Source organism: Choristoneura fumiferana, chromosome 9 (genome assembly GCF_025370935.1).
Source record: "Choristoneura fumiferana chromosome 9, NRCan_CFum_1, whole genome shotgun sequence".
NCBI classification, from domain to species: Eukaryota; Metazoa; Arthropoda; class Insecta; order Lepidoptera; family Tortricidae; genus Choristoneura; species Choristoneura fumiferana.
Window position 1 is genome coordinate 5,354,530 of NC_133480.1, and position 22,234 is coordinate 5,376,763.

At 38.9% G+C, this 22,234-nt stretch overlaps 1 protein-coding gene across 1 annotated transcript; it reads left to right on the forward strand.

The window, feature by feature from the left end:
* The first annotated feature begins 13,267 nt into the window (after positions 1-13,267).
* On the forward strand, positions 13,268-16,581 carry LOC141430793 (trypsin-like). Its single transcript, XM_074091647.1, has 5 exons — positions 13,268-13,357; positions 14,743-14,899; positions 14,997-15,246; positions 15,350-15,487; positions 16,396-16,581. The coding sequence occupies exons 1-5, from the start codon at positions 13,291-13,293 to the stop codon at positions 16,540-16,542; spliced, it is 759 nt and encodes a 252-aa protein (XP_073947748.1). The 5' UTR covers positions 13,268-13,290; the 3' UTR covers positions 16,543-16,581.
* Positions 16,582-22,234: the final 5,653 nt, after the last annotated feature.

Sequence of the window (22,234 nt, forward strand, 5' to 3'; positions counted from 1 at the left end):
ACCTTGTGAGTGACGTCATCAAATTGAGTTCTGACATTTGATTGTCTAAATACTCGTAGTCTCTCAACAATTTGTCAGTCAAAGGTAGTAAAATACTTACCTACCAATGGGTTACAAAAAAGTTAAAATAACTAGAACTAAAACTTTAATTAAAAAAAGAGAGGTGGGCCTCTTGGCATGGTATAGTGCTCATCACGCAGGCAGCATTCCCGCGTTGAACTGCGATTGAGATTCTTTGAGAGAGAAAGCTGCCGGCGCGAGGGTTGCCTGTTGCCTCCCTTAACCTATTGCTGAGCTCCCTGTATCTCCAGTCACTTACATGTTTATATTTGTTTATATATATATGTATAGTTTATAATCTGAATTTACACAATCAATATTTTTTATCTCGGAAATATGCGCAATTTCCGCGGAATAGCGGTAAAGGTCAGGTAGGCAAGCTAGTCCCACTAATATTTTAAATGTGAAAATTTGTAAGTCTGTTTGTTTGTTACTTCATCACGTCTAAACAGATGAACCGATTTAGATGAAATTCGGTATACAGATACTTTTAGTCTCGCGGAAGGACATGGGATAATTTTTATCCCGGAAAATGGCATAGTTTCCGCAGGATAGCGATTTAACCGAAATCTACGCAAACAAAGTCGCAGGCAACATCTAGTAGGTACCTAATAGATAAAACTTAATCAGACATTATAAACATAAATGACTTTAGTGCTTAGCTTTCCAACCCAAGACTTAAAATATCATAAACAGAACCCGTTGATTATAAAGCTACATAAGGAAAGAAAAGTACTAACAGACACAATTTTGCTTCACAGGATAATCCTCGCATTTTAACAGTAACATAAATTCAGTTACTAAGCTTTTCCGAAGTTGGCAAACTACAATTTGCGGTTAGTACAGAACGAAACAACAATATTCCGCATCCAGTTACTATGCATGGAATAACCCTGAAATATGGATGAAGTTTATACCTATGTTTTGAAGCAAGTTATGGAAGTTCGGGAGAATTTTTATTTGTTATTTTTATTGAAATACGGTGATAAACAACTGCAATATCTGAGGCTTCCTTGTCTAACACGCTCGGAATCACAATCGTTTTCGCCTCTTCTTTCTGTCACACGGTATAAGATGAGGGTAGAAAGAGATGGTGAACACACACACACACACACACACACACACACACACATCACGCCTGTATTTCCAAATGGGGTAGGCAGAGCACACGAAACGTTACCGCTTCGGAGCCACTTTTAGCAGTTTTAGGTTTTAAGTTTGACAAAAACGGTACAATAGTGACAGGTTGCTAGCCTGTCGCCTACGGTATACGGTATGGTGAATGCGATCGCGAACATCAGCACGTTTGACAATACGGCCTCTGAGGTCTAAATTTGTAACTCACTCGGATTCACAATTATTTCACCACTTCTTTCTATCACACGGTGTACGATGAGAGCGGAACGTGATTAGAGATGGGTGAATCCGGATCTGAAGATGCAAAAGAGTCAGATTCTCAAGCGGATCTGAATCCCTTATTGACTCCTTTCAAAACTCCGAGGACACACAATCAATCAGAGGAGTTACTAACTCCGACCAACGTATTGGATCGAGCGGATCGCGATCGGCGATGCAGCACTCACTTTACTTTCGTTTAATCACATCAGATCGGATATGTGCCGTCCCGCTCACACTTATAGCATTTATTAAGAGACAAAGAGAGAGAAAATGATAAGAATTTCAGAGCTGCTCCCCGAAGCCGGTACGTTAGTAGTAAGTATATCCCGAAGTGACACAGATTCAAAAGAGTAAAGAGTCATTAGGACGAATCGGTACTTCAGTACCCCGCCGAACGGCCAAGATTAACTATAATCGCTCGAAAGAACGAGTCGGAGACGGAGTTGATAAGCGGAGTCGGTACCAATACCGGAGCTGGATTTGTTTAAAAGGCAACAGCAACTCCAAGGGATTACCGAAGCGTTGTCAGCCTAGACAATACACATCTCGGCCTGTATAGGTACGTCCCACTACAGGGCAGAGGCCTCCTCTCAGAATGAAAAGGCTTGGGCCATAGTTTCCACGCGGGCCCAGTGTAGAATAGACACCTCACACACACGCCATTGCAGATTACTTTTCAGACTTGTACATGTTTGTATGTATATTATAAAATCACTGCATACCTATGTTGTAGTACTCCTATTGTCGCCACTTATGAGCTAACTAACTAAACTACTTCTGTAAACATTAAATTACGAACTCTAACGACTATGTTGCATTCCTGCAATCTCATTCTCTCATTAGCGCTCTGTATTCATTTAACTTAATACATGTTTTGTTGAGTTCATAGAAACAAAATTATAGCGTTTATTTATCAGTAGGGACGGTCACAAGCCACTTTTATTACACCGTTGTCTGTCCGTCTGTCTGTCTGTCTGTCTGTCTGTCTGTCTGTAATCAAATCTTGCTAGTCAAATTTGACCAATTTTATGAAATTTGACCAACTTCCAGTAGTCAGATTGACTTGAAATTTGGAATACTTATGTAAATCGCGTGACGATATAATAATCTAGTAGTGACATCCTGATAGTCCAGCTAGGATCGTCTCCGCCGGACGGAACTCTTCAACAGTTAATAGCATCTACTTAAAATTTGGTATGCAAATACTATGAGTCTCTAATAATTATCTCTAATTATTATGTACCTATCTAACAGATATCTATGGTACAAATTACGGACCAAATGTTCTGTAGAAAACATTTCAATAATTCATTCAAAAAATTACATTTCTCTTCACTCACCCATTACGAAGTTGTCGATCTCTCCAAAAAAATGTCCCATGCCAACTTCGGTTCAAACCTTTTTTTAAGTCTTCGGTTCCCGCCTCAGCATAATCGGGATTAAACTGGAGCTTACGAAGGGTGGAAAGGTGACTCCCCATTTTAGGGTTCCATGCTAAAGGTGCCAACGGGACTCTATTACCTACAAGGCTCCGTTATCTTTCCGGTTTCCACAGAGCTTTATCTTTAAAACTGTAATGAGTACAGTGAAACCATGTTAATGTCGTTGAGATTCGTCGGTTTTCTTCGTTTTTCTGGAGATTCAAATGAGAAAGAACAAGAAAACTGATCTTTTGTTTCGAGTCATGAACGACATTAGCTTTAGTTTAAATAAGACTTAGCAAAACATACGAATATTTTTTAAATAATTAAGGTATTTTAAAAGTTTGAAAATTGTTTTTTTGTAATTGTTTTTAAGTATTCACGTTTTATAATTTCCGACTGACAGACTGACTTGACCATTTTTTCTTAGTTAATCAATTTATTAGTCTTCCATTTTTATTTGTTATTACTTTCTAATGTAGGTATCTTTCTATGTATAGTTTATAGAATATGTGTAAATAAATTATATTTTATCCCTTTATATTTTAATTTTATTTATAGTTTAGTTAAATTTTTACTTATTTAATTATTTGATGCATATTATTCAGTTTTGTAATTTTAGATTAAAATTTTATATATATTATTATTTTAGGTATTTTTAATTTCAGTAACTTAACTTTAATTAAATTAACTTAAGAAAAAAGACTGAGGTTTTAAATTTAATAGTTACCTAATTAAATTAAATTAATTATTATAAATTTGTAGGGAACCTTTATTGCTCGAGTTAGACGCACTTGTCCGGTTTTTCGTTTTCCTTTGCTCATTTATAATAAAGGCAGTTATTGTACAGAAACCTGACTCGTATTTGTCCGGTTTTATTTTCTGTATCTGAAACGGTGATCCGACATACAGTTTACGCCGAATTACCTGGTGCAGGAGTCAGTGGATATCTTTGTGAGATCTTCAAGCCTATGTTGGACTAAAAGCCACTGAGTATCTCGGTAATTTTGAAAACTTTATAACGGAAATTATTATAATACAGAACCCTACCGGTACAATTCTAACTCTTATTTTTCCGGTTTTATCTTTGTATCTGAAACGGTAATCCGACTTACTGTTCACGCCGTATTACCCGGTGCGGTAGACAGTGGGTAAATTCTTTTTGAGATCTTTAAGCCTATGTCGGACAGCTAAGCCTCTAAGTATAACGGTAATTTTTAGGGTTCCGTATTCGAAAGGTTACGAACAGAACTCTATTACTGTATCTTCGCGGTCCATCTGTCTGTCTGTCTGTCATCATAAGGCTGTATCTCAGTAACCATAATGACTAGATAGAAATATGTAGTTTATACATAATGCTCCCATATTGCTGCTCTCTAACGGTCAAAGGTTGAGTGGCAGAGATCCCTTCAGGAATAAGTCCACCTTTGTACTTATCTGTTTATTTTCTGTATTTCCTTTTTGTAAAATATAGTAAAAAGTACCTAAATTAAAAACGGGGTCTCAACCAACCCATATAAAGGAGTGGCCATACGCAAACGGTGCGGAATCGCAGTGACGTGCCGTAAACGTCACGAGTTGCTCGGTAAAGTCCTGACCTTTACGGCACGTCACTGCGATTCCGTATTTTAAGCAGCGGTGTGGAGAGCATGCGATAAAAACGGTGCGCATACGGTGCGTCACTGCGATTCCGTACCGTCACCGTTTTTTAAGCAGCGATGTGGCCACTCTTTAAAATGACTGCGTACATTTCGCTTAGAATTTGAGCTCTGCCGATACTGGATGTTTATCAGTTTTAGCCGATTTCTTATTTTACCTACTTTTTTGTATTACTCCTAAACGACTTAGCTGTGAAGTACTTACTTAAATAATGACCACCGGTCATACATCATCATCACCGCCTCGAGCTACGAGTATATACATACGAGTACATACATGAAATAGTACATTATGTCTTAAGGGCGGTAAATAAGGAATTACGAACGAGAGTCTATTAGAAGCCCGAAGTCGAAGACTGAGGGCTTTAATGAGTCGATGTTCGTAATTCTAGTACCGCCTGTGCGACATACAATGTTTTTCATCACATTTGCAAGTAAAATTTTATATTTGTAAAAGAAAAAATATAATTGTTCCAAATATTGGCGATACCTTAGGCTGTGCTCTTGGCAACGTCGCCCTCTACCTTCCCCTCCCTCAGCATGCGCCGCAACGTGCGTGTGCATGTGGTGGTCCATGTGGTCCTGCTGCTTCGCCATGCGCAGCACCATCAGTACGGGCACCGACTCATTTACCGACCTTGGGCTTCATGGCAAGAAAATGTGTACGCGCAATGACTCATTTACCGACCACGGGCTTCATGACAAGCACATTAAGGTCGAGGGTTTTATTTGGGGGGTTGCAACTAAGGTAGCCTGCATGTTACGACACTGTTTACGAGCAAGCGTGATGAAAACAATTTGACGGCTATAAAGACGATTACAAGGCCCCGTTACAGGAGTTCAAGGTTCCATGACAAACATGACCACTACACTTCATAGCCTAACAAATATTGGCATTTCAGATTTGTGTAGTCTGGAAGCTGTGGGCATTAGGGATCCTGCAGAACAACCACTTGAGTCGACTCGCGATATGGAGATCCTTACGGCTTTAACCATAAAATTGCTTTGTAGGTTTATATACAGTACAGGTTTCCTAACGAAGCTTTCCTACACCGTAATGCTCATGACAAAATAAAATCTGAAATTCGAACCCACAACCATCTGCTTGAGAGGCCATAAGGTAAATGTACGACTTCTCGTCACTGTCCCAATAGTTGGCATCTTTAATCTTTTCATTAGCAATAGAGATGACAGCAGGGTGTCGTCTATTGGGCATTAGCGTGGCGAGCACTCGGACGATTACCTAATGTCGAATTTAGGCCACCTCAGCTTTTCAAAGTAATGTTACGCTATTTCCAGTCTATTCAGAGACTCATTAAAAGAAAGTACAACTTTTTCTCCAGCTCTCATAATCTCGGGAATCAAAGCTTGGGATAAATACCCTTCAGAGCTTTCATTTCGTACCTCAGCTATCTCTATTTATAAGACAGCATTGGAGTCACCACGCGCTGGAGTTTCTTCGGACAGCAAACATGTTAAGCGTATAACTATGAGCCTCAATGTGTGAGAGACCTCGAAAACATCCTGTCGCTGGCGTATTTAAATTTAAATTTTTTTTACGTTATTTTTGTTCTTTAATATTCCTGTCATATCTCACAGGTCTTTCTCTTTCTCTTCTAAATTTATACTGAAATTATAATAATACTTAAATTCACGACATCATCCGTCGGGTCCTTGTCAGTGTGAGAGTGCCGGCAGTCCTCGAGTCCAGCGGGCTGGCCAGGGACGACGGCAAGAGGCCTGACGGAATGTCGCTGGTGTCTTGGAGCATGGGTCGGCCGCTAGTTTGGGATGCCACTTGCATAGATACCCTGGCACCGTCCCATGTTCCAAGCACCAGCGTCACCGCTGGCGCTGCGGCATCCTCGGCTGAAAGCCTCAAACGCCGCAAATATGCCGCCCTAGGAACCAGCTATAATACATGTTTGCGGCGTTTGGCGTTGAAACCTTGGGGCCATGGGGGCCAAGTGCGCATCGGCTATACAAAGATTTGTCGACGCGCCTAATAGAGGCCTCGGGCGGCCAGGGGGCTGGCCACTATTTCGCACAGCGAATAAGTATCGCTATGCAGCGAGAAAATACGGCCAGCCTTCTGGGCATCTTGCCCATGGCGATTTAGGCCAAATTTTTGATCTATAGTTTAAGTTTTATTATGTTTGTTTTTGTTTATTAAATTTACTACAAATTCGCTTAGATAAACTTTGTTTGGTGTGATGTTTTCCCAACATGAGAAAGGCATTCCTTTAATCTAAACCGGGGTTTCTCAAACCGGGGTACGCAAACCCCTAGGGCAAAACCATTTTTTTCCTATCCCAAAGGAATACCTACTTATGGTTACCCTACATTATCCACCTCTGCATTCAGACGGCAGTGAAAAGTTACACTCTACAAAAACTCCGAGTGTAGAATTCTTTGCGAGCTCTTTGCAGACTTTGTAGACTCTTTGTAGGAGCTGAGAACGAGTGTGTTTTAAAAATTTATCTCTAAAAGATGCTGAGTTCTCTACACTGCAGTCTTTTGTTTTCTTTGCGTTTGCTATTCTAAAGTTTAAAAATCTCATGTGATATCGTTTTTTTATCTTCAGTTCAGGTTTTTTGTGGTAGAGTTTTTATGTCAATCATCAATCATTATGAATTACAAAACTAATGCTTTACTTACACATTACTGTAAGTAAAGCAGATGATACAGGAAAGGATTAAATGTAAGCAATAAATACGCTAAAAGGTCGGCGCGCTTTATATCCTAAACAAAATTGTTATATACGAAATTTTACCTAACACTTACTACTGTGTAAAATGTCACCACATCTCCCGTTACTTTTAAAGAAAAAATATCGAATGAACGCCATTTTTTCTTTAAATCGCCATATTTTCTCTTAATCTGCCCATTTGTCTTTTAGGGTGGCTCTCTGTGAGCGAAAACATCTTGGGAAATGTAATAGAAACAAATAGCTATAGCTTGTGAAACTTTATCAAGAACGACTGGTGTAAAATGCCGAAATAATGTTTCGTGTTAAAATGCTTCAAAAACCGACGAGAAAAACGAACGAAGGAAATCTTTATTTTAAAATTTGACTTAGATCATTAAAATATCGTTTAAATACGTCTGAATAAACCAAGATTAACTCCCTGTTTCACAATCCATTGATTAATTTATTTGACGGATAAATGTGATGCCGTCTCTGTTTGTTTTGTTCGAATAGACGAAGACGGCATCACATTTATCAATATCAATATTAAAATTAATCAATGGGTGGTGAAACAGCCCCTAAAACTTGATGCATTTTTTACAACAAAAACAGTCAAGTAATCTGCAAAGATAGCTGAAAAAATTATAAATTCACTCATCACTCCACCTTTTTGATGGTTACGTCCAACCAAAATGAGATTTTCATCATCATCATCATCCCAGCCTATATACGTCCCACTGCTGGGCACAGGCCTCCTCTCAGAACAAGAGGGCTTGGGCTATAGTTCCCACGCGGGCCCAGTGCGGATTGGGAACTTCACACGCACCATTGAATTGCTTTGCAGGTTTGTGCAGGTTTCCTCACGATGTTTTCCATCAACGCAAAGCTCGTGGTAAATTTCAAATGTAATTCCGCACATGAATTTCGAAAAACTCAGAGGTGCGAGCCGGGGTTTGAACCCACGACCCTCTGTTTGAGAGGCGATAGGTCAAACCACTAGGCCACCACGGCTTTTTTTACCTGAGATTTTACTTGAAGATATTTTAAAAGGAGAGTTGGGCATCCATAAATTGGCAATGACTTTTGGCTTGGACCGAGCCACAATTGAACTGAAGACCTTTTGAAAAGATTTTTGGACGGCTAGACTACGAGTAGACGATAGACAAACATAAAATACGGCTTTCTAGGTAAGGTTTAGCCTAACCTAGTTAGTCATAGCTGAGAAAAGTAACAAGAAAATGTTAAAAAGGTCGTGATGACATGGAAAGCTCAAGTTAAATTACCGATATGGAGGAGCCCATGCGATGGACAAATCAAAGGCCTTTCCAACATACTTGGAATCACAATCGTTTTCACGACTTCTTTCTATCACATAGTATAAAATGAGGGTAGAAAGAGATGGTGAATCCAATCGTGAATGTCAGCGCGTTAGACAATACGGCCTCAGACCCACGACAATACCGGTTCTCTATAGTTTGCCCGAATTCCATATGCCCGAACGTATCGTTTTCTAGAATTTTCATTTGCCATAAAGTAATTTATTTCTGAAATAGTAATTCCTTCAGAGTTGATATTAAACTAACCTAACCTAACCTAACCTACTGCATTCTATATTATGACATTTAAAAAAATCCTGAAAACAGCACGGTTCTATATATTTAATGGCAAACGTTGGTATGGCAAGTGAAATTCGGGCAAGTAAAGGTAAACGGACAATACCACAAACGCCCAGGAAGCTACATGCTGCTGAAAACCAAGAAATATGAAGAGCGATCGTCTGAAAGATGAAGGTCACAAACCTCATACTCCTCCTCCTTTGGTCGTTATCCGCATTGCTATCATAATATGATAGCAATATGATATGATAGGAGGAGGTATGTTTTAGGAAACATCACTATCTCGCTTATGGACGGTCAATCACAAAAACAACTCCATGTTAAAGTTAGTTAATATTGTTGTTTGCTATATTTTTGGTGTTAGTTTTGTTCCATATCGAAAATACAAACTGAGACATAGGTGCACAGAAAAACCAGAAAAAGAGACCAGCGCTGGGAATCGAACCCAGGTCCTCAGCAATCCGTGCTGCGTGCTATAACCCCTACACCACCGCTGGACAGGAATGTAGACACGAATTTTTCCTATGCATACATATCTCAGATTGCTTATTTCTACTACGCTACTTATGCAGCAGCACTAGCGACATCTATGTTCCGCTCTCATCGAGAGACGTCACACTCTTTCGGACTCTTTCGCACTCTTTTTTGTTGTTTCAGGCTAAAACGTAGGTACTTCATATAATTATTATATTAGTATCTCAGTGGGTTTGGGATAAGATTGAGATTTCAGGATATAATCACGATGTCGTGGGAATATCAGGACCACAAATTAAGAGGCGTAAAATTAGGCCTAAAGACCACCATTTGATTTTTGTGCAATAAGAATTTCAAGGAATCCAAGAATTTAAAGTAAGATGACGAAGGAAACGAAGGAAGATGCTACTATGGCAAATTGGTCTATTGTATTTTCCCAACGACGAGAATTATTAAAGTTATTTCGCCGAACTCTTAAATTCAGAGAATGGAGCGGCGGTAAAAGCTAGTAAGCAATAAATCTCAAAAACGTGGCGTATAAAATTTCCTTTTAATAATTCAGCAAAATAAGCGGGATTTGGAATCGTAAATTTCCAGCCTAATAAAGTTTTGTCGCCCTAATTAGAAACATTTTGTGAACAAAATACGGGAAATTTTCATTTTCACAGCAAAAATAAAATTGCTAAAGCATCGTTTGAGTTTACCTCCGTAATTAAGTGAATGAGAAGAGTTGACGGGACATTAAAATAATATAGGGCTCTCAAACACGAAGGCAATAGAAGAGTTCCTTAACTCCGCTTTTACAATCGATGGTAAAAAAATTATTAACCCTGGATTATGACTGACAGTTCCATGCATTTTGGAACTATGGCCTGGGTTAGCACTTATCTCAGAGTTATATAGTTAATTAAGCCATGGTAGCCTAGTGACTTGATCTATGGCTTCTCAAGCAGAGGATCGTGGGATTCGTGGGTTCAGACCCGCACTACTAAGCTTTTCAAAATTTATGTGCAAAATGACATTGGAAGTTTACTGCGAAGAAATTAATTGCTGTGTGTGAAATAACCAATCTGTAATGGATCTGTGTGAGAACTACACGGCTCAAGCTCTATTACATACGCCATTATTTTAATCAACAGTGGACGCCTTTCGCTTGATGATAATGATGAAAATAATTCCTATAAAGTTCTCACCAAAATGTGCCCAGGATATACCGACGTGATTGAATTAAAAACTTTAGTGGCTTTAGAGAACGTCATCAATGGCACATCATTAATCTTCCAGTAGGTAGACCTTTATTCAATACAATGGACGTAGTTTCGGGGATCAACATGGCAAGCTATAGTTGCGTTTGTGCTTTGAATTTGTAATTCATATTAGTTAGCTAGTTGTGTAAGAAGAACCCGGACAAACGTGAGTTTTTCGGAATTCATGGTCACCACTACGGTATCGCGGAGTTGCTCGAGCTCCTCGGCTCCATCGTCAATAGGTTCGCTTTGCCGCTCAGGGACGAGCATAAGAGATGTTCCTACCATCATCATCATCATCATGCAACAGTATGTAGGCTGGGATGAAGATGAAGAATATAATTTATTGAATCAGGCATTACTTTGCGGAGGTCCATGTCACTGAAATAAAATAATTTCTTTACTCACCCGCGACCATCATAGCTACGTTTATTATTAACCGTACACCATGCTAAGATTTACAATAACATAATAATAAACTTAGCTATCATAAGGTCGCGGGTGAGCAAAGAAATTCTTTTAGTTCATGAAGAATATTGTGCCACTCTTGGCATAAGTAAGCCTGCTGATTCTTTCCACATGTCTTTGGCGCGGAATATAATTTACGTGTTACGAATTTCGGTATTAAAAATATTTTTTCCACGAGCTTTACAAAACAACGCACGTAAAAAGAGCTCCTGGCGATATACCTGCGCAGTGAGCGAAATATGGACCAAATTGGCGGCGGAGCAGTGGGGGACGCGGAAGGGGGCGTAGGAGCGCGCGCGCGGCCGTCATGTCATTGGCTTGATTGTTAGTTGACAGATGCGCAAACTTATCCACTAGTCACCCAGAGCTCTTTTTACGTGCGTCGACTTGTACGTTAGAGCAAATCTGCACGTTCCTTCAAAGTAAATCAATGGTGTGTGTGGAGTTCCTAGTCCGCACTTGACCTGCGTGAAGACTGCATAAAAGACCTGTGCCTAGCAGTGGGACGTAAATAAGCCAAAAGATGATGATGATGAAGTAGGAACGAGATATAATTATATACCTAGATAGTGCCACGAGAGTTGAAGTGAATGATTACACACACAGCTACATAAAGAACTGATTGAATAAAAGGAGAATGTATGAAATGAATGAGTGAATGTCAAAATCCCACACGCTGTCATAACATGACATGTTCTTGTGTGCGTGACCTCGACTCTTTTGGTACTATCTATATCTAATACAATTACAGTCTGTGGTCGAAAAATTGTGTTTGCAATTCTACTTTTTTCGTCTTTGAACCTTGTTCTTTGTACGTAAATAAATCAAGAAACATAATTTTTTATCTCAAGTATTTTTAGGATCGGGAGCGACGAGTATATTGCCATTAATTTACAACAACATTTCTTGTTAGCCCAACGTTGCGCCGCGTACAGCCTACCTACGCAAATATTCAACAGAAAGGGTTCATAGAATATTTATCTCATTTTTTGCTGAAAGTAAACAAACATTAAAAGAGCGCTTTCGCTCCATTAACATTTCACGACATCGTCGGGGAAGAAATTAATTTCTATTCATAAATTGTTTTACCGAAGGTACCACGTAGTTTTTTTTTTAGGAGTTCATATTTCTCAAGGAAAATTTTAAACTTTATTTTTGATCGTATCTTACTTAATTTTACCCGTGCGTAGATTGCTCGATAACCTATAGCTTGAGGTACTTTATTGGAATCGGTGTTACATACTTCGGTGCGTATCGATGACTAAACAGAATATACCCTACATTTGCAGTTTAATGAATGAAAATGGCGTGCATGCAGTTCCTCCACCTGTGTTGCAGCAGCCGCTGATCGCCTCCAAGACGAACTACGAGCGAAACATGTCGAGCTTCTTCAGAGTGAATGACATTATATTTAATATGAGTGAGTCTAACGAACCACAAAATTGTTTTAACTTGTCATTAACTCGTGATAACCTATACGAAAATTTATGAATTTACTTTGCTAATATAATAATAAAATAATTTCCCTGCGATACGATAATTTAAAATATGGTATCATGCATTCGGAAATCCAAGCTTAGCTACTTATAGCTTTGAGACGTGGCCATTGACTGTTGGCCCCTTGGTTGGAGAGGCTCAGGTCACGCAACAAGCTATGGAGAGAGCTATACTCATAGTTCCTTTGCGCGATATAATCTGGAATACGGAAATACACAGAAGACCTAAAATCATCGACATAGTTTAAAGAATATACAAGTTGGAGTGGCAATCACATAACTCGAAGAGCACATAACCGAAGGGGGAGAAAAGTCCTCAAATGGAAACTACGAATTGGAAGACGAAGCGATGGCAGTCCTCCCACTAGATAGACTGAAGACATCGCGAGAGCCGCGTGCAACCGGTTGATGCAAGTGGCGAGTCGTTCATTGATGATGATGATGATGAAAGATAACATGAATGAACTTGACTAAAGTAAAATGATTGGAACAGAAATCTGAAGCGGTGAATTCAGCTCTGGATTATTTTTCAGTTTTCTGAACCTATTTTTATAAAAATATTATAAGTAGCTTTAAAAAATTGTTGCGATAAGTGCCTATAATTTAAATGATTTAACTAGGTTTCTACTGATAAAAATAACGAATTGTACCGGAATGGTTCATAATTGCAATTATATTATTATATTATATTATTTAATTAATTTGATTTAGCACATAAATAAAAGGACTGCTCGATATGGAATTCATTTCATAATACTTCACCATGGCTGTTTTACTGTTAGCGTTCAGTTTAATAATAAGTTTTTTCTCTCAAACAACTTTGGGTCTAGGTAAGTTAAAACTTTACACACAAAAAAACAATATCAAAAACAAAAAGTACTATTTATGCAAAAACATGGAGTAACCCCGTTGTCAGCGACGTGGTGCCCTGGAACTGCCCGGAACACCTCGTCTTTCATTAAAAACCGGCCAAGAGCGTGTCGGAAAATAGGGTTCCGTAAGTATTACGAAAAAATTAAGTATTTTTTTTTAAGGATTTCGTATTTTATACGGAATCTTCCAAGTTTAGGTATATTATTTTATACCTTAGGCTGCTATTTACTCATAAACTACTAATAATTCTCTAGCAAACTTAGCCGTTATAATTTTCCTTGAAAGTTTGATATACTTACTATCATCCTGAATTTTTTAAAAATTTTCCATCCACCGGTTTAGATTTTAGAGGGGGGGGGGAGTCGCTCGATTTTAATGAAAATTTGCACTTTAAAGTTGAACATTTCGCAATCAAATCACCGAATCGAAAAATCGTCTTAGCAAACCCCTAATGGATTTAAAAGACAATCCAACGATACCCCACACTATAGGGTTGGATGAAAAAAAAACACCCCCAGTTGCATCGTCATCCCGTCGGAAAATGGCGAAAAACTATAGTTACTCAAGTTTACTACGGCATTTATTACCATATACAGTAAAGTTGTTTCGATGGCCCACGTCAGCGGTATTCTCTACTAAGTACGATATCGAGGCCTTCAAGGACATAGTTACTTATTCCCTTAAACGATTTAACGAGACTCGTAACGACGGATACACAGTAACAGGAAAACAAGACACTGCCGCTGTGTCAGATCAAACAACTTATGTGTGAAGATGTAAGTGCGATTGAGTAAATGCAAAGGAGGGGTAAAGCTAGAAACACACTCACGCCGGAGGCCGAGCGGTGCGGCGCGGCGTGGAGGGTACCGGTTGTAATATTCAAGCTAACGTAAAAGAGGCCACACAGAATAGCGCGCCACACTTATTTCCCGCGCGGTATTCTCTGTGGCCTCTTTCATGTTGGCTCGAATATTACAACCAATACCGCCTCTGCGCCGCACCGCACCGCCCCGCCACCACTCTCGACGTGTTTCAAGCTTAAATGGACAAAAGATCCTCGTGTCTCCATATGACCCCTAGAATTAAAATAAGATAGTTAAAGCCCGGAAACGGACTAACGGTTCTCTTCAGCAGGGCTACTACGAAACTCGAAACACGAAGTTCGTGTCGTGCGGTCCCTCTGACACTTATACTATTTAATACGAGAGCGAGAGGGACGGTACGAGACGAACTTCGATTTGCGAGTTGCGTAGTAGCCCCTCTGGTTGCTATTGCTTATGAGTGGTAATGGCTTAGTTACCATCAGATGATCCGATAAATAAAATACCTGTTTCTGTTTCAGCTAATCATACTTGCGAAGACTTGACCATAATCGGTGGCCACACGGTGTCCATAGAAGACGTACCTTACATCGCAGCACTGTTTGAAAATGACACTTTCTCATGCGGCGGTTCAATCATCCACGAACGTTTCGTACTGACCGCTGCTCACTGTATAACGTAAGTTATGTTTTTCATCTAACTAGTCTTTACTTTACTTACGTAAGGCTCCACTTGCGTGAACCATTTGTTAAATATGAATTTTCAATCTTTTCAGGGCGAACATTTCGTTAAAAGTTCTCGTCGGTTCTGACATGTTGAGCACTGACGGAGTTTTCATTGATGTTGAACAAGAACTATGTCACGAGGAATACGATCCTTTCGAAATGATAAATGACATTTGTCTGCTCAAGCTTAGCGAGCCAGTACCGTTTGATTGCAAAGTCGTAAAAATTGCGCTAGCTGATGACAATCTCGAAATAGAAGACGGTGATATGGTAAACGTCACTGGTTGGGGTAACATAAAAGTGAGTACAGCTAGCCATGATTCGTAAAAGGCAAATATAAGAATTAGGAGGAAGTGATTCTTATATAAAAACTCTTGCATACTCGTTTAACTTCTGCCTTCAGATTTACGGCGTCCAGTATCCAAACGATCTTCGTCAAGTGTCAGTGCCAGTGGTATCCGATGAGTGCTGTCGCTACATCTACCCAGAGTTTTCGGACGGCATGATATGTGCGGGGTCACGAGGACACGACTCCTGCCAGGTCGGTAGGAAACCAGTGCCCGCTTCCTGATTCTGAAACCAGTTTCTGCTTCCTGATTCTGAAAGCAGCTCCCGCTTCCTGAGTTCCACTTCCTGAGTCTGAAAGCAGCTCCCACTTCCTGATTCTGAGACCAGTTGTCGCTTCCTGGATTCCGTTTCCCCATTCTCTGCCCAAGGTTCCCGGTTCCCCCTTGTCAGTTCTCACTAACCTTTTCGCGTTATTCATTTCCCGTTATCCGGCTTTCATTACCAGAGGCCTTATTGTCTAACACACTTGGAATAACAATCGTTTTCACCATTTCTTAATGTCACATGATATAAGACGAGGGTAGAAAGAGATGGTTAATGCGATCGCAAACGTCAGAACGTTAGACAATGCGGCCTCTGGTTCTCACTATTCGGTACACATTATCTAGTCCTATTTCCCGGTTAATGCTTTATTTTATTGGTTCTTAAGTGTCCGTTTTTATCCAATTTTTATCATGAACGACTTACATTATATTATAACGTTAATGACGATGAAGTTTTGGTCTCGAGGCTAAAGTAACCATTACTGAAACTATCAAAATACTTAATAAAATAAAATATTTTCGAACACTACTTTGAAGCTCAAATCTATTTAAAATTTTCCACTAATCATGTTTTTTAGATTAACATTTTCTAGATCATAAAAATCGATAGATTTGTAAAAAAAAACCTCGAAGAAACAAATATACTTAATGTTAACGTGCTCGTCAGTGTCCCAATAGTTTCGATGACAAACCACAAGTTCACATAGGATGCAGGATGCTTTCAATCGAAGCAACTGGAGGTCTATGGGGGAGGCCGTTATCCTACAATGGACATCTTACGAATGATATATTTAATGATGATGGTGACACAACTCAAATACTTTACTTTTCTTAATAGGGAGACAGCGGTGGCCCCCTGACATACGGCAAGGTCCAAGTCGGCGTGGTGTCTTACGGAAATGGCTGTGCGGTCGTGGCAGGAGTCTACACCAAAGTATCAAATTATTTGCCGTGGATCAACGCCACCATCGAATCTAATTTGTAAAAATACACATTTAAAGCAATAAATGTTTGCGAGTAAACAGTTTAAGCTTTTTTTCACCTTCATGACCAATGTTTTCATGGATTTGCTTGTGATTTGATGGGTATCAAATAATTCCAAAACGCCACTCTAAATAACGAAGATATAAACGTTTTAAATTGTCAATCGATGAGATTGATCAGTCATAGTCATAAATAAGAAAGTCCATATTAAATTTAATTTTTCTAGAAAGAGATGGAGTACAAACTTCATTCGCCTTTAATCTTGTTTATTTTTCATCAGATAATATTGATGATTTTTGACTTAAATGTGTTCCATACATTTTCCCTTTTAAGACGTTACCACAGTGTAAGTTACGGCGCCTATTTTTGTATTTCGAGCTTCACATGTCCAGAGTTAAAAGTCGCTTACCGTGCTTTGTTTTTGGCACGCCAGTGCAATAAGTAACCTTATAGATGCCAGTTCATACTTTTACTTGTAGTATACATACTTGTAGGTCTAACGGACCGCAGACTTGCTGCATGCAAACTTTAGTTAAGAAACAATCGCAGTTTCTTCAAAATGTTTTCCTTCGAAAAGATCGCAGTAAAATCGCAAACGCAATTTTACAAGTAAATTCCGAAAATCACAAGCCGAATACTTGAGAGGCAGGTCGAATCCTTTTTATTGGCGTGGAATGGAAAACGCACCTTAATGGCCTTCCCCGTTCAGAGAAACGGGGGGTTGGTGGGGCTCTCCCAAAATGGGCATACCTACCCACCAAAAACCACACGGATTCCCTCATTGCCATTGTAGTTAGTAAGAGGTTGTGCCCTGGTAGCAGTCGCCAATGATTTATTTAGATTTAAATTTATTCAATGAATTATTCTAGTTATTGTTTCTGGTATTTATTTTTAAAAAAATATTATCATAAATTATTATTTAAATTCATTACTAACATAGTTATAGGATGACATTGTATGCTAACAAAACTATGGATTCTTTGTGATCTGAATTAAACGATTTTATTTTTATTTTTTATTGTGAGCGCGACGGGAGTATTTAGTGACACTGCGACACCTACTGGCCACCCCGGGATGAGGCTCCTCACAGTCACCGTTAAATGCGGGCTCAGATTTATAGGTCGAACATAGGATAACCCGGCACCAGCAGGGAAGGGTGGGGAGCCCAGCCTGGATTACACGGTGTCCCCCCGTGTAATCCGTATAATCCCGGGGACAGTGGGAATCGCGGTGTCACTTCATGCTCCCGTGGCATCCCACAATGGTGACGAGGGAACTTGTGTGGTTTAGTAGGTATCCCACACATGCCCTCTGTTTTTCCGAACAGAGGCCATATTGTCTAATGCGCTGACGTTCGCAATCGCTGCACCATCTCTTTCTACCCTCGACTTATGCCATGTGACAGAAAGAAGTGGTGAAAACGATTGTGATTCCGAGTATTTTAGACAATAAGGCATCAGGGCTGGATGCATTTGGTGCATTTTCATAAAAAAAGGTTGAATCTTAGTTATGTACGTGATGATGATGATAGAGTTTGCCCCTATGACACGCTATAGATATTTAAAGGCGAATTTAGACTTGCTAGAAAAATCGTGCAAGTTGCATTACATTGCGAGGCCGTAAAGCCAACGAGTTATTAGTGGTCAATGGAGCGCCGCAACGTAATACATTGCAAGTCTAAACTCGGCTTAATGTGGCATTGAGTAACATTCCCTATTTTGTAACCTTATTTGTTTTGTAATACAGATATAGGTTGAGTCATTCACGATGTCGCGCGCCGTGGTTCTTATTACAATGTCATTAATGTTTAATTTTGTCAAAATCACGCGTCTGGCACTAGGTTTAACTTCGAGTATACTTAGTGCATAATGTATTTCCATCGGTAAAAGTCAGATCTCAATCGGACGAAATACGACCGCACCCGAAGTGTCAATCAATTATTGTATTATAGGTAGAGTCATTCACGATGACGCGCGCCGTGGTTCTTATTACAATGTCATTAATGTATAATTTTGACAAAATCACGCGTCTTCGTGGCTGGCACTACGTATAAATGAGTGACATTTCTATATCTATTAATATGTATACTTGGTTTGGATAGTTATTTAACTAAATGTACACAAACTTCAGCTGCCAGATCTGGTACATTCAGGATTTGAAACATTTTACTTATCTATCATTGTAATACAAACTAGACTAGTGTATTTCATACAGAAGTGTAAATGTTTAGATAGTTTAATGGGGGAATTTCAATATCTAAGACACCAAATTGACGTTGTTTTGTTTACATTTAATTAAATACCTATCCAAACCAAGAGTCTGAGTGCTTCTTAAATTACTGTCGTAGTAATTGCGGCTTCGGGTGACCAGAGGGCTGGCTTTTTCTTAGCTTAAAGAATAAGCATGCCATACAGCGTGGTAATGCTGCCAGCCTTCTGGGCACCTTACCACCAGGCAGTGATTTTGGGCAACTTTTTTATTTATAATTTTGCTTAGTAAAAAAAAAGTTTTTTTATTTATAAGTTTAGTTTGTATGTAGTTTTAGTTACTTACCTTTATTTTGATTTGTACTGTGTTATGTTTTATTAATAAATATCCAACCAAGTATAGCTTTATTATTTAGGGGCTGTTTCACCATCCATGGATAAATGTGATGCCGTCTCCGTCTATTCGAACAAAACAAACAGAGACGGCATCACATTTAACCGTCAGTTAACACTAATCAATAAATGGTGAAACAGCCCCTTAGTGTCAAGTGTCAAAACTGCTGTACGATGGGTCTACTCAAGTTAATTAGAGAGCACGATAAATATTTACGAACTTTCGCGATAAAATACGATAGAAAAACCACTATGCACTAGGTACTGTAGGAACTAGGCGGTAATACCGCTGGCAGATGGTAAAACTGACCACCTGGCACGCTAGATTGACTGTATTATGTATAATGTTAGTATTTTTGTATTGTATGATCCTAGAATTTGATTTTAAAAGGGTTTGACAGCGGTATACATGACGAGCACAGATTGCTCCCGACAGCCTGAGCGGCTGGACCTATCTCAAAGTATTGATAAGCTCTACAATAAATCTAAATACTGAAGAAATATCAATTTTATTTGAACCGAGTTTAAATTCACGCGCGTAGATCCCCATTACATAAGCTCTTACCAAGTTACAGTCCCCACAGTACCTACATCTGTGTACCTCGTTGAAAAAAAAACATATATATTTTTAAATTAAATAACTAAGATAAGAAAATTTTAATGATGTAGGTAAAACTCGCGTTAATTATTTGTTTTTAGGTAGATTAAATCTATTATTAGCTAATGAATATGATAGGCGTTAACGTTTTCTACAGTGTTCGGCTAAAACAAGAGTAGTTCTAGCCGAAACCAAAACCGAAACGGAATATTCGGCCTTGGTTCAAGGTGGACTACTCAGAAATTCGAAACTCGAAGTTCGTATCATTCTCGTATCACACGAAGTTCGTATCTTTTGTAGTGTTCCGTAGTCGCCATGTCTGTCCGTCTGTCTGTCTGTCCGCGGCTAAGCCCAGAGACCTTTAGTACTAGAGCTGTAATTTGGGATGAATATACATTTCAGTCACGCCGACAGTGGTAAAATAAATAAAAAACCCATAGACGTAAAGTAGCGGTGATTTTTTTTTCTAGACTAACCCTATTGGGTGTGAGGTGTCATTGGATAGGTCTTTTAAAACCATTGGGGGCTGCCAACACCATTAATTTTATAATTTTTCTTGTACAAGAATAATTATAACATGAAACTACCGTGAGACTCACTCATATTAAATATATTGACCCGGATAACTAATATGAATAATTATAACAGCTAAGATTGCTTGAGAATTAATAAATAAAATAAGTATACCTAAACTTGGAAGATTCCGTACCTACACAATACGAAATCGTTAGAAAAATATTATTTGATTTTTCCGTAATGGCTACGGAACCCTGTCTTGGGCGTGCCCGACACGCTCTTGGCCGGTTTTGGGACGTTGCAATACGAATTTGGTAGGATGATAGTTGGAGACTAGAGATAATGTAGGATAGTTTTTATCCCGAAAACATGCTTACCTAGTTCCCGCGGGATAGCAACAAATGAATTTTTCGCAGACGGAGTCACGGACAAAAGCTAGTTTGTAATGAATACAGTTTTTCATCTTGGTATGGCTACCATTTTTCCCAACAGCATTTTGTAGCTGTCACGTTTCTTTGACATTTGTAAAGATCGTTTGCTGCAAGGAAAATTCATACTTCTAAATAATAATGTTGAGGCCCATGGTTTACCACGATGATAATAATCGAGCTAGCAAAACAACTAAACATAACGTAATAAGCTTCTTACTGACACAATTATGTATGAGTCACTAAGTTACTCGAATTAAATATAATAATAATATCATGGGACACTTGACACCAATTGACCTAGTCCCAAACTAAGCAAAGCTTGAACTATGGATACTATAGGCAACGGATAAACATACTTATATAGATAAATACATACTTAAATACATATTAAACATCCAAGACCCGAGAACAAACATTCGTGTTATTCACACAAATATCTGCCCCGGCCGGTTCGAACCCAGGACCTCAAACTTCGTAGTCAGGTTCTCTAACCACTTAGCCATCCGGTCGTCGAAATGAATTATTATTATTATAATTACAACCTAACCAACAAAAATTTGGGAACCCCCCGACTTTGTCACTTCAAAGTTCAATATCTCAAAAATGGCTAAACTGATTTTGATGAAACATGTCTAAGAACCATCGCTAGAAAACCTGCTTTCAAATAAAAAACCGCATTCAAATCGGTCTACCCCTTTAAGAGCTACGGTGCCACAGAAAGACACACAGACAGACACACACACAGACACACATAGCGGTCAAACTTATAACACCGCTCTTTTTGCGTCGGGGGTTAAAAGCAAGAACTAGGGAACTAGGTAGTGTCTTTGGCCATTACGACAACGCAAACTAAAAAAAAATTATAACATGAAATTGAACCGTCTACAAAAAAACCATGAAAATAATTCTGCCTGTTTGGAGTCGGTGCCTCAGCACGAGCCAGCAAGAGTGAACCTACTTGTGTAGTCGTCTACCTCACCTGCATGGAAGCAGTCTACACTTCCACTGAACGTAGATAATAGTTAGTGTTTAGTTTTGTAACTAAGGGACCCCATACATCCCTGTATTTTTTTTTGTATTTTCTTTTATTTAATTGTATACTGTAGTTTTTAAGTATTTTATTTGTAATTATTTTATGTTGAAAAAATGACTTTCTGCCAAGTTTCTTGCGGCGCATTCTTCTTGGCAATGATGGTCTTTCCGAAAGCGCTGGTAGTTTAAAAAATGACGTGTAAAAGTGCCCATTGCGGCCTATTTACTGAATAAATAATTTTGTTTTTTTTTTTGCATACAACATTATTTATATCACTCCTGCTGGCTCGTGCTGAGGCACCGACTTCAAACTGGCAAAAAAATATTTTCATGTATTTTTGTAGTCAGTAAAATTTATAGTTATAATTTTTTTAACGCTTTTTAGTGTAAATAGAAAAAATGGATTATTAAAAGCAAAAACAAATTACAAGTAGGGTTTCCGTTGGTTCCACACTAGGCTAAGCCTAAAAAAATAAAAATATAAGAAATCTATCTAAATAAATAAACTAAGATAGG